This window comes from Physeter macrocephalus, chromosome 4, assembly GCF_002837175.3.
Source record: "Physeter macrocephalus isolate SW-GA chromosome 4, ASM283717v5, whole genome shotgun sequence".
Taxonomy (NCBI): Eukaryota; Metazoa; Chordata; class Mammalia; order Artiodactyla; family Physeteridae; genus Physeter; species Physeter macrocephalus.
The window spans coordinates 9,235,472-9,249,195 of NC_041217.1; the positions used below are offsets into that span (position 1 = coordinate 9,235,472).

At 43.1% G+C, this 13,724-nt stretch overlaps 1 protein-coding gene and 1 long non-coding RNA gene across 13 annotated transcripts in view; one reads left to right on the forward strand and one right to left on the reverse strand.

Annotated features, from left to right (window-relative positions):
- Positions 1-10,884, reverse strand: part of LOC102978784 (regulator of G protein signaling 13) — a 16,623-nt gene extending 5,739 nt beyond the window's left edge. Inside the window, exons 1-2 of the mRNA XM_007114526.3 lie at positions 10,799-10,884; positions 7,464-7,525 (exon numbers count right to left, since the gene is read on the reverse strand). Of these exons, the coding sequence (XP_007114588.2) occupies positions 7,464-7,525; positions 10,799-10,884 (148 nt within the window). The remainder of the gene's footprint in view (positions 1-7,463; positions 7,526-10,798) is intronic.
- Positions 1-13,724, forward strand: part of LOC112066691 (uncharacterized) — a 330,402-nt gene that overhangs the window by 177,101 nt on the left and 139,577 nt on the right. For 11 of the 12 annotated variants that reach the window (XR_003679301.1, XR_008617015.1, XR_008617011.1 and 8 more), the window contains one exon: positions 13,535-13,620. The exons of the other annotated variant lie outside the window; for it this stretch is intronic. This is a non-coding gene — a long non-coding RNA (uncharacterized lncRNA). The remainder of the gene's footprint in view (positions 1-13,534; positions 13,621-13,724) is intronic. 12 annotated transcript variants of the gene reach the window in all.

Consider the following 13,724-nt stretch of genomic DNA (forward strand, 5'->3'; position numbering starts at 1 on the left):
GGACGCGCAGGCTCAGCGGCCATGGCTCACGGGCCCAGCCGCTCCGCGGCATGTGGGATCCTCCCGGACCGGGGCGCGAACCCAGTTCCCCTGCATCGGCAGGCGGACGCGCAACCACTGCGCCACCAGGGAAGCCCCTTATTTACTCTTTTTTTTTCCTCCTGTTTACTCTTAAAGGTCATGTAGTAGTCCATTGCAGGACTACTACACTATATTATATTTAGCCGTGCTACCATTATGGAATATTTAGATTATTTCCTCTTTATATGTTGTAACGTATTCTACATTGACCATTTTGGTTTATAAATCTTTGCATCTCTAATTATTTCCCTAAGAATTAAAAGAGTAGAATTTACTAGATTGATGATGTAATATTTTTGGAGACTCTTGATACCTATTATAAAATTGCTTTCAGAAATATTTCATTGTTTTTCATTAGTAATAGCAGTGTTGACATGTCTACACACTCCTTCCTTCCCGATCAGATTGGGTAAAACCAGTGACTTGTAATTATTTAAATTTGTGTTTTAAAAATATTAATGCTTAAACATTTTTTCTTTATTCCAGACCATTTCTTTTCTTTCTGTGAATTTCAAATTTTTTGTCCATTTTTCTTTTGCATTGTTACTGTTTTCTTGAATTTCCAGGTCTCTTTGTATATTAAAGACACTCTCTGTTTTATTTATGGCATTATCTTCTGTTTCACTTTTACATGTTACTTTTGTTTATGATATGGGGGGAATATTTGTAAAATATCTAATCTGAAAAAGCCTAAGTTCATCCATCTGCTCTGCTTTCAATCTTTTCTGCACTCTTATTAGAGAAAAATCTGTAAAACGAAAATCTGGCCATGGCCCTTTATTTATAGCCTTCAACCTTTCCCATTGCTCTAATGGTAAAACCCCTACCTCTCGGCAGTGTCTGCAGGGCCCATGAGGATACCGCACTGTCTACCTCTCCAGCCTCATCCTGTCATGCCTGAACACCATCCTGGTTTGCGCCTTGCTCTTCCTGGCCAGGTGGTGTGTTACTGCCATGCTGCTGTATATGCAGTTCCTTCTGTGTGGCGGGCTTTATACCCTGATCTAAGACTCAGGTTTGGTATCTCAGTTTCTGAAGAAAATCTCTCTGAAGCCCCTGTCCCCACAGCAGGTTAGATAAGTGCTGCCTGTCAGTTGACGAGCAGCACCTAGTCCACACTTATTTTCATTCTCATTGTATCTCCCTCTGTACCACAGTCTGCTCTGTTTGTTGATTTATTTCTCTTGCTCTCCCCTGGCCTGCAAGCCCTTTGAGAACAAGCCCCGCAGCCACTCACCTCTGCGTGCCCCACGCCTGTGTGCTGCCTGACGGATAACACGTACCCAGTAAAGAAATGTTTGTTAATCCAGGCTTTTGGATCCCTCGTGCTTCTGTATTTTAAAGAGGCTGTCTGTAGATTTTGAAAAGTGAAGAGACAGGCTCTAATTACTCAGCATCCAGGAAGCACCAAAGACCAGAGGATTATACCTGGCAAGTTGTTACTTTCTGGTTTCTTGAGAGCGAGACGGAAAATGTACTAACTGAACACTGAGGTCTACAAAAGGCCAGGTTTGTTGTTGTTCTGCTGTTTTCCCTGCAAGGTGAGGCCATCCAAGAGAAGTTAAAGAAGACAAAGGTGCTGGCGGGAAGGGAGAGGCTTGGCGAGTGTGAGGGAGGGCGAGGGGAACCATGGCAACGGCTGTGGGCGGCCGTGCTGAGACTAAAGGGTGGTGTAGGGAGCTGCCAGTCCCCAGCGAGCAGCCCAGAATCTCACAGGTGAGGAGAGCCGAGGGAACACACGGGGGGGAGCGGCCATACCCCTCGGTGACTTGTAGGGTCCGCTCCGTGGTATGGAGCAGCCCCGGTGCCTTGGGCACTGTGGTAATCCACTTTCCACCTGGCATTTCCAAGGCTGTCCACGGCGATTGTGATCGTTGAGAAAGGGAGGAAAGCGTTCAGTACATTCAAGGACGATTTTGGCCAAAATTAAGATGGATGCAAATTCTGGGATTCATCACCCTTGCCGATCCAGAAGGGCCTAAATGTATGTCTGCTCTTGTGTCTGTGCCGGAGCGCACACGACAGGCCGTGGAAGAATACACAGTCGTGCTTTCTCACGTGAAATCATCACTGCCAGTTTTAAAAGGGGCACTCAGCATTACCCTGTCACCCTACGATCCTCCCCTAATAGCGTGGCTCTCCAGCTCTCCAGAAACTATTTCCTGTCCCCTCCTTTCACAATGCCGGCTCACGCTCTCCTCAGCTGCTGATGACCCTGCTTCAGACTTAGCTGAGAGCACAGGTTTGATGAGGTGGAGATTCCCTCACCTTCTCTCCGCCAAATCAACCAACCTACCTCCGCTGGTACCTGCCATTTCTGACTCTCCCCCTGCGAGGAGAGGATCCCAGTTGCTTCCTGGGTGGGTCAAACAGTTCATTTGTGGCTCCTACCTGATTTTGCTTTCCCTGTTGCCTTGCACTTCTCCTTTGCTCTTAAAGTCGCCTCCACTCTATGCTGTGTCATCCGTTTCTTCCTCTCTAATGGTTGCCGTCGTCTGCAAATATGCTGCTTTATTTCCCAAGTAAAACCAATAACGACTACTGACTCTTGACGCCCAATGTGGACCGCACTCAACGCTTCCTTCCAGTCTCTGTGCTTTTCTCTGATGAACTTCACAGCAAAATTTATGTAAATAATTCCCTGTATCATCTGCCTTGCTTCCTCTTGTCCAGTCCATCTCCACCAGGCCCCCGAGGTGGCTCTTATCTCGGCACAACTGACTTCATGTTGCCACACCCAGTGGTCTCGTTCCTTTCACATCTGACCTGACTTCCCAGCAGCCTTAGACACAGTGCACACCTCCCTTCCTGAAACGCTCTCTTCCTTGCCTCCCGTGATGATGTGCTGTCCTGGTCATTTTTCACTCACTCGATGCTCCTTTAACATCTCCGTCACCGACTCCTTCTCTTCTCTGGATATGGAAATATTGGTGTGCATCTGAGCTCCACGTCCGGATCTCTGCTCACCTCTCTCTGAACTCTCCCTCTGAGTGAGCTCATAGGGCCGAGGCTTCGATTAGCATCCATATGCTAATTATTCCAGGTTTTGTCTTCCCTACTGCATTCCAGTCTTACCTGGTTTATTGAAATAGCCTTCTAACTAGTCTCTCTGCTTCTTTTCTTCAGAAGAGAAGTAGCACATACTATTATTGATTTTTTTCTTTTATTGACTTACAATATGATATTAGTGTCAGGGATACAGCATAGTAATTTGATATTTTTATAGATCATACTCCATATAAAGTTATAAAATGTTGGCAGTATTCCCTATACTGTACATTGCATCCTTGGGTCTTATGTGTTTTCTACCTAGTAGTTTGTATCTCTTAATCTCCTCCCCTCCCTTGCCCTTCCCCACCCTCAGAGGGTGTTTCTCAAAGCACGTTAATGCTTGTTACTTTGCATTTAAGGTCGTTCATGTGGCCTATAAGGCCCTGTGCTCCTGTTATGCTGGATTTCTTTCGGTTAATTGAAGACACTAACTTCATTCATATCTCACGGTCTTCTGAACATGGTTTTCCTCTGCTTGGGCCGCTCTGCCCCCAGACCCCAGTATGGCTGGCCGCTTCTCGTCTTTCAGTTCTTAGCTCAAATTTTACACCTTCCGACAGTTTGTCTCGAATCATCCCGTTGAATTTCCCTCTTACTCCTGTCTTCCTTTGTCATACGACCTGGTTTTGTTTTTTTCAAAGCACTTACTACGTTCTGGAATTAATTAAGCTATTAGTTGGCTTTCCTGTTTGTCTCTCTCCTCCCTCTAGAGGGTGCACACGAGCTGAGTACAGTGACCCTCTAGGCCTCTCACTGCACTGTCCAGTGCCAGGAAGGTCAGCCAGACACATGGAAGGATTGAATGACTCATCCAAGGGCATTAGTTGCTGTTTTAAACTTATTTTTATTTATATTAAGCATACTTTATTCGAATATTAGTGGGAAACCTCTATCCTCATCTTTTGAGATTTGGCCAAAAAATATTATTTATGTATGAGCCTTCTGCATTCTTTTCTGGCATTCTTTTGTGATATTTTAATCAAAGTCAAAAATAAAACTTTGAATAATCAAAGTTTTGATTTTAATTATTTTTTAGTCTTGACCTTTCCAGTTTGTAGAGTCCTCAGCTTTTAGGTGATCACTGGGCTTCCCTGGTATCACAGTGGTTAAGAATCCGCCTGCCAATGCAGGGGACATGGGTTCGAGCCCCGGTCCAGGAAGATCCCACATGCCGCGGAGCAACTAAGTCCGTGTGCCACAACTACTGAGCCTGTGCTCTAGAGCCCGCGAGCCACAATTACTGAGCCCACACACCACAACTCCTGAAGCCTGCGTGCCTAGAGCCTGTGCTTTGCAACAAGAGAAGCCGCCGCAATGAGAAGCCCACGCACCGCAATGAGGAGTAGCCCCCACTTGCAGCAACGAAGACCAGATGCAGCCAAAAATAAAATTTAAAAAAAAGTTATTACTACTTTAATGCCCATTTGAAAATAATTTTTTTCCTAAAATCTTGGATGTTTGGAAACTTGAAGGACTTTTCTGTCATCTGTAAACTTGGAACTTCTGCAGGGTACTTTCTCTTTAATTCATTGTGGAGATTTTTTAATGAGACCAGTCTTCACACCAAATCCCGAGGAATACTACACACTGCATTTCTTCATTGAAAGAAGCACTCATTTGCCTTTACTCTACTTACTTCTTTTAAAACCGTTTCCTATCTTTAAAGTACTTACAGTCAGAACTCTTTATCATTTTACAACAATCTGAGTCATTTAAGTCCCAGCTCAAAATTTGCCTCTTGTGAGAATCTTTGCCATGTGGGTTTCTGAACTACATATTCTTAGAAATTGTTTTTTAATCTGTGTGGAGGCATCTGTGTGTCTTAGCTAGAGGATGTGTTTTACTCCTGTGCTTGGTTAATGTAAATGCAGTCTATTCGCTGGCACATTTAATGTTTGTATTCTTAGTTTTACCTTTCTGATTGCATGTCCCATAGAATGATTTGTTTTGTCACCTTTTTATTACATGATTGTTGAATTTTGACATGAATTTCACAGTAATTCAATTTCTGGTAAGATTAGTACCCTGTTTTTGGTGATTTTTGTAAAGAGCAGTATGCTGTCTTCCTGTCCTCATCTTTTCTTTAGACTTTACTTATTCTTATGATGCTAGATCTCTAAATTGCTAATTCTAGCCAAGATCCCACTTGAAAATTTTTTTCTGAGTAATTAACTTTATTCACTTAGTTTATGAGGCTGCCAGGATTGGCACAGAAACTCTTACACAATATGGTTTGGCGTTTTGATCTTTTCTTACTAGTATTTGTCTTGTATTTATTCATTGAACATTTACTGCATGCCCATGAGGTACAAAGCACAATTTCGGCCTCTGGGAGGTAAGATGAAAGGTGGATGAGAAGTGATCTGTGCTCTCAGGGAATTTACAATCTAGTGAGAAAGCAGCTGCGGAAGAAGACCCAGTACACGACATTGCTATAATTAGAATCAAAGTAAATAACGATACTATCAAATAGAAGAGAGAGAGAAAAATATTTCCAGGAGGTTCCCAAGACGAGAAGGTGGAACTTGAATTTTACCTTTAAGGATGGGCAGAGTAGATAGAGGAGACAGAGAGGCAAAAGCCTGGACCAGGAGAGTTGCACAAGTAGAGGATGGAGCAGGCATCACAGGGGCAGAAGGGCATGTCACGTGTAGGGACAGAGCTGGAGGTGAGTGTCAGAAAGTGCGCTGGGTTAGGTATAGAGTCCTGCAAACCACGTTGGAGATTTGGGGCTTTTGGGTGGGCAGCAGAGAAAAAGGAATGCTATTCAAGACAAGTACTTTATTGCTAAGAGAAATAACTCTCAGCCATTGTGTGTCTCCTCTGTATCAGGCATTGAGCGAGGGGCTGTATATTTAACCTGCGCAGTAATGCTGAAAGGATACATGATACTATGCCGTTCTGCAGATGAAGAATAATAAACTCCAAGAGGGAGATTAATCTGGCAATGCTGCACAATATGGCTTACTGGGGGTTGGGACGAACTCTGAATTATTAACAGAGGATCAGTCAGGATAGCCAACTGAACATACACTTTAGTCTCTTCCTCCTATACCAATGTCCTAAAATGGACCAAAAGGATACATATCTTAAAATCTGCAATCATGCTGGCAAACCGGATCACAAACTATGAGGTACACCTGAAAAGTGAGAGGTGGGGACGGTGGCGTCAGAGGAAGGAAGCGTGGCCTTCAGTGCCCACTGGGAAAGGCTGCTACCTGAGGTGGGCCCTCAGGTGGTGACACAGCCTGGAGCTGTGGGTCCCAGCACTGTGGGCGCTGTGGAATAAGAGCCAGGCCGGCTGGCTAAGGTGTTTCAGCAGGAGGAGCCAGGGGTCCGCACCTGTGCCATGGCCCTCGAGGCCAGGTGGCGACAGCTGTCTCCGAACCGGCGGGGAGCGGGGGGGCCTTGAGAAGATCAGGCAGCACCCCAGGAACATGGCGAGCCTTGGGGGACAGGAAGCACCCTGCCCAGAACAACTGCTGGCACCCCTGCCAATTTAAACCTTGGGTATCACAGCTAACTCCCCTCCCACAGTCAATAGATGTAAACAGATTAAACGTTCACAGAGAGGCTAACAGCGAATCTCAAATCAAAAAAGGTCTAGAGCAGATCATTAGCAGACACTAGAGGGGAGCAAACTGCATTTTGAAAAAAGTACCAAGTTCAGCGAACAGGGATTTTCTTTGAGTATGCCCTAATTTTTCTCTGGACCTGTCTTCTGGTGGTTACCATTTCCTACAGCCTCCCAATTCCTACCCCAGACACAGTTGACTGATCCTTCGTATGTCTTGTGTTGAGCCTCTGACTTTATCTTCCTCACGTGCGCTGCTTTCATCTTCCATTTATACCATCTGAATTCTGACACATATATAACTAAATATGGACTGATACGAAGTCCCACTTAAGTCAGACACTGATAAAGTTAGAAGCAAACTTTGAGGATTTTTAGAATATCAAAACTCAAATTTATTCTTCTCAAGGCACTAAGAAGAGGAAATTGTTAGTTTTTTTTTAAATTATAACCTTAGAAAGCTACAGGAAGGCAGTCTATTTCAGTATGTGTTACTATTTAAGCATATTTTCCAAGGGATTTTACACGTATACTTGTGAAGAATAAATATTCACAATGACTAATCTTGCTTTAATTAACACCAAAGAAAATAATACTGGTTGACACGGCAAACTATTTTCAGGTTTCTTTTCTTCACCGTGGCGGTTGCCGTTTGAAGGCTATGAGAAGAGCAGCAAACACATCATCAAGTTCCCTCATTTTCCTCCAAGAATAAAACTGACTAGTTATTAAAAAATGATATGTACATGATACTCACATTTCGTAGCCATCAACTTTTCAAAAGACTGGGCCCACTGTAGTGCTTCCTCCAAAGTAAGGCTTTGAAGAGAAACAAAAGGTACTCATTGCACTAAAATATTCTCTCTCTTAGTTCAGCTTTTTCTAAACTAAATAGAAATATGCAATCTTGAAAATAATGCCAAAATATAGTTATACTCTATTTGTGTGTAGTTTTGGATGGAAATTTATTTCCCAGTGACCTTTTACGTTTTATTTTTACTTTCTAAGTGATTAGAATTATAAAATATAAAAGTAGAAAAAACATGAAAATCTGATGAAATACATTTTAAAAGATAAAGAAGCAGAGTTTTATAATCTCTGTGGCCCAGATTACCATTGTTAACATTTTGATGTATTTCTTTTTAGTGTTTTGGTTGTATGCATGTTTGTGTGCTTTTAACCAAGAAGTATTCATTCTCTGTATATGTGTGTGCATACTGTATATGTGTGTGGGGTGTGTATATACGTGAATATACACACACACATACATATATATGTATATATACCCTTTTAATAAGCCTTTTATGTCTTCACAATTTATAGTGTTATAATTTATCATTGTACATTTATTTATTTATTTTTTTGATTAGGGAAACATTCTTTTATCTCTAGATGAGTAATTGTAAATTTATAATCACTGGGAGTCAGTATCATTTATAGTGACCATGAAGTATTCTGCAAGGGGGCATTCCATAGTTTACATAATTATTCTCAATGAGTGTTTTGATCATTTCTAATTTTTCACCAATAAAACCAAATATAACCCAGCTGTCATTGAGGCTTGCCATGCCTGCAGTCAAGGTAATTCCTTAAGAGATTAACAGAAGTAGAATCAATGCTTCTAAAAGGGTTATACATTGTATGCCGCTGCCACCAGCAGTGTGTTTGCTCATTTATCTATTAGACTCTTAGAGTTTATCCACAAGACCTATTGGCATGCATAACTTTGTATTTATTATGTAGAAATATTTTCTTGGTCAGTTATTTGCTATATGTTTTTTTACCTTGACGGTGTTAGATTTTGTCACTGTGAATAATATGTCAAGTTACATTTGACCTAAACAGTATGAAAAAGGCTATTTACCATTTTGAAAATATCTGTGGAAGATACTGGCTTCGAGACTTCATTTCTTTCATTTTGGTGGGCTTTTTGAGGTGAATTGGTAAGCGACCGTTCTTCAGAATCACTTTCTTTCCCTCCTTTAAAATACTCAGTGCGTTCATTGCCATTCAGTTTATGATACATTCTTACTTTTCCTATTTTTAATAACTGCATCTAATCAAAAGCCACTGTAGATACAAGCAAGCACTGCCCATTGGCTATCACCTGGTATAGTTAGCTCAGTACTCAGTGTTGAGGGCACAGCCATCTGCATTAGCAGGTACTTAACACAACGAAAGAAGATTAGTTAAAGAGGTTAAAAAGTAACCCGGGACATAGAAAAATATTGGGAGTCCTAGAAAGGTCACATATCCTTTGTCTTCTGAAAGTTCAGGCGGTACTTGCTAGTTCTAGATGGACTGTTTGCATCAGCACTGAGGCTTAACAGTGCACTGCCGTTGGGATTGCTTTCAACAGACATTTCCATGAAACGGTGTCAGACCCGTTGTTCCTTTCTCGTATTAGAGCTTTAAAAACAGAAACCTAAAATCACCTTTTCCAATCCAGCGAAATGAAAAGTGCTTGGCAAGGTGTCCTGCAGACCTAACTGTCATATAGGAAAGAAGAAAAGCTACAGTGTGAGAGGAGATACCGTCGCTGTCCTGGATTAGCTCAAAGTTGGGTGTTGGTGATTGTTGGCAAGGGAGTACCTGTGCCTCTGAGGGTCATGAGTTTATGGAGATGCATTGCGATGGGGGTAATTATGGTTGGGGGTAAAGCTGTGACGTAAAGTTTAGTTTTGGTTTAATCCCATTTTTGCTTGTAATTTTTTCCGAGTATTTCACCAATTTCATGCTGTCCCGTGGCTACCAGTTTCCCTCAGGGTAATTCTAAACACCTTTGTCCCCTCATCCCCTGGAGTTTCTAGTAACAGACTCCACTTTTGTGTCCCCTCCTTTCTTCTGGACAGAGAGAGAGCAGGTACCAAACAGATAGGGGAACACTCTGAGACATCGCAGCATTGCAGAGAGAGGAATGGGGCGTGTTTGGAGTCTGACGGTCCTGGGTTCTGATTCCTGTGCTGGACTCAATAGCTCTTGGTCTAACTTAAAATCTCCAAGCTTCGGTTTTATTATCCACAAAGTTACTCTGAAAATTAAGTTAAGTCAAGAACACAAAGCTCTTATCAAATGACTGTTATCTCTTGGGTTGTGAGGAATGTGAATTCTCTTTCCTGGGCCTTCGCCGGCCCTGCTGGTGGGTGTCAGGGCAGCTAGAAGGAAGGCAGGCGTTGATGGTGATGCTCTATGGGAATCGTCGGCAGAAGAGAAGGAAGCTCTTCCCAAACCAGCCTTCTCGTCTTCCTTCTCACACAGGCCTGTGCAGTTCAGCAGCCTCAACTGGTCAGTTGAAATGCTGAGCTTTGGGTCTTCCTGTCTCTCCCACCCGCCCCTGGAGACTCCGCCTCCTCCAAACACACAGTAGCTGGTTAGCATTTTGGGATATGTGGATACCGCAGGGTGGGAGCCTGCATACCAGGAGCTCCAGCTGTAGCACGGAGCTACACGACTACACGACTACACGACTCAGCTACACGACTGAGTCTCCATGCAGATGAGGTCAGGCTCTCAGGTCAGCCTAACAGGGATCCTCGGCCTGGGGGTTCTTCAGGGTGAGCAAATCCAGTCAAACAGTTTGTTACCCTCCTCAGGCATTCCGCTTTCCATTTTAGTACAGCCACTGGCCCCATCGGGATGGCTTCATTTTGAGTTATGACAAAATGTAGAAGAGACCTGGGAGCTTGGTGAGCATTTGGTTACCCCTCCAGTCTCACCTCTTCCAGCCACGGATGAAGGTCTGGCACTTTGTAGATAGAGGGTTTGAACCATGTAAATATTTTGGATGAAAGAATCTCATTTTAACATATAAAATTTTAACAATGGAAGACTTTAAAAAAACCTAAGAATATTTGTGTTCATAAAAGACTCTAAAAACATTAAACTTGCTGAATTCTCAAGTGTAAACCGTGAATAATGAAAATGGAACCTTAGTGTAACGCATGATTACCCTTCTAGTGGAATTACTCACGTGTAAATGCAAATTTTACTTTCTGAGCAAACTATATTAAGACAGCAGTTGAATGAACATACACCTACTTATCATGTGATAAATAAACATTATAATGGTAATAGAATTTACGCGCTACTTACTTGGAAGGAGGCCTCTTAGAGTCATCTCTGCACATCTTACAAATCCAACGATTCTGCCTGCTCATCTTTCTAAAGAAATGCAGCATAGACTTCGTATAATCTAGTGATTTAAAATGATTGTATATTCAAGTCAATTTCTGAAGAACAGACAAAGTTATAAATCATAAAAAGATAAGGATGGGTTCTTGAAGTTAACGGAACACACCACTGGTGGGGATGGGAAGGAGGGAAGAGAATGAAATGACTCATCTCATAAATATTTCATAGGAATATAGGGGCTTTGAGTTGTGAGTGTAGAACTCATCTGGCCCACCTGTTCTCTAATAACAGCTTTCAAAAAATACAGCTCTCTGAAAAAGATCTTTCCATGTAGGGGCTCCCGGCAATGAATTCGCCAACTCCCAAGTCTTCCCACTTTGGATAACTCTTATTTATAGAAAGATCTCTCAATATACTGAACAAGAATTGGCCTCTTTGTAATTAACCAAGCAAACTAGTGTAAACAGCCAAATAAAAGAAGAAGCCTTTTTAAGGGCGAATTCTGAGTGGAGTGCTGCTTACCTGGCTTTCCTCACTGTGGTCAGTGTAACTTTGACTTTAGAATTCAGGTAGAGGTTAGTCAGCCCAGGCTTTATCGACAGTGTATGGCATAGAAGGTTTTTAACTCAGGACTTTGAGAAAAAAACTCAAACATTTGTTAAAAATGATTAAATCCACACTTTACGATGAGAGCCGGAAATACTTTGCTAAATATATATTCACACTTATCTGCAATGAGTTACTCAGGATAAAGAGGGAGTTTCATATCAGTCTTTACTGGTTCATGGGAAACATCTGTTGAACACTGGTTATGTACCGGGTTCTGGCTGCGGGCGGTCTGCGCAGGTCCTGTCTTTCCTCTTCCCATCCTCACTAACAAGCAGTGAAAATTCACGTGGCGGGGACTTTGCAACAGGAAGTACAGGGCCCCATGAGTACACGTGGGAGGAGAACCTAACTGGCCCCGGGGGTGGTTAGCGAAGGCATCCCGGTAAAGCAGTAGCTGAGCTAGAACTACAGGGTGTGCAGGAATGTGCTGAGTGAAGGAGAGAGGCAGCTTGGGCCCAGGTCGGGAGGCAATGGGTCCAGTCCTCGTTGAGGACACGAAAGGAATGTGGTCACTGCCCGAGTCCAGAGTATGGCAGGGCGAGAGCTCGGAGAGAAAGGCTCCAAAGTGCTCACTGCAGCAAGAACGTGGTGGGAGGTGGTGAAGTCATGAGGGTAGAGGCAGAAGCCAAGCACGATAGGCCTTACACACCATCAGTTTCATAGTAAGAAGCTGAAAAATCACTGAAGGTTTTAAAATATGGAATAGACGTGTTAACATTTGAAACTGGTTTTGTAGTAGAATGGATTGTAGGGTGGCCAGGGGGGAATGAGGGAGACCAGTTAGGAGGTGACTGCAGGAGTCCAGGTGAGGGATGTTACAAGCTTCGGTGAGGAAGGTGGCAGCCCTGGTGGGAAGGGGATAGATTTCAGATGTTTTGGCGGAGGAGCTATCCGAACTTGTTGATGTATTGACTCTAGGCGGTGGGAGAAGGAAAGGAAACAAGTTCAGGTGGAAGAGGTTCAGCCTCAAGGTAAACATGGGCAGTTTTCATAAAACATATAAGAGAAGCCAAAAGAAAAGATGAGATGGTCCAGGAGACAGTATAAAACAAGAACAGCGGGTAGCTCAAGACAGATGAATGAACACACATGTTTAAGAGAGAGACTGAGAAAGAGGGCCCTGCAGGAGGAAAATCAGAATAATATGCTATGACAGAAACCAAGGGAGGAGTTATCAAAAGGAAAAAAAGAAAATGGCTAACTGAGTGTTAGGACCTGGGTAGAGATTAAGAGAGCAGAGGACTGAAAACATCCTTCAGATTTGTTAACAAGAAGGTCATCTCTAACCTGGTGAGAGTGGTTTTAGTGGAGTGGGGAGGGCAGAAACAAGCAGCAAAAAATAAGAGGAAATGGAGACCTGGCCTGCACATCTCTGGGGACATGGTTCATAAAGTCTACACTGTGAGTGATTCAGCCTGAAGTTGGCTGTGGTAGCCATGGACAGAGGGTGAAGACATAGGAGAAGGAGGGAAAATCAGTAGAATTTCAGGTTTCTGAAGACTAAGGAGGAGGTGGATTCAGAAGGGGGGTGTCGGACTTTGGAGATGTCCTAGTGGAAGCATAGGAGGAAGTTACTGTCCCCTTGTAATTGGAAGGGGCAGGGAAGGCACAGGTGCAGGTCTAAGTATATTTGCAGGTTTGGGGATAAGAACTTATGGGTGCTGTGGTCTGCTGGACAACTTCATTTTCTGTGTGGGTCTTTGCTGTGAGGAGAACCAAGGGACAGGAAGCTAAATGCATCTACAGGATGGAACAAAATTAGGACTCTTGAGTGCAAATATAGATTCACTCTAGTTTAAGCAAAAGGGAGAGTTTATTCTAGATTCACACTAGTTTAAGCAAAAGGGAGAGTTTATTATAGGGAATATGTTTGTGCAGGTAGATTCTGGATGGCCTTCAATGTTGGGCTCTACCCTGTTGGTAGGGATAATTCATTGAGGTCTTTCAATAATCGTGTGATGAAAATAAGTCTTTTTCTAGAAGGACAAATCTGACTGAAGATGATTAACCCTGAAATAATTGAGGCTGAGAAAACTGTTACAGCGACTGGCTGTCCTTAACTGATCCTGTGTGTAATTGCACCCTCAGGTTTCAAGATTCCTCGTCTCTGTAATCCCCTCTGAGATGCGGATTATACCCGACGGCTCTCTGCTTATCTTCTAAGTAGGAGGAAGGTAGAGGACTTCTCTCTTTCACGTGTCGTTTCTGTCAGTGTCGCCGGTCATCTCTGTCTTCTCCCGGGCCTGGACTTGTCCCCCAAGCTCTGTTTAACAATCGT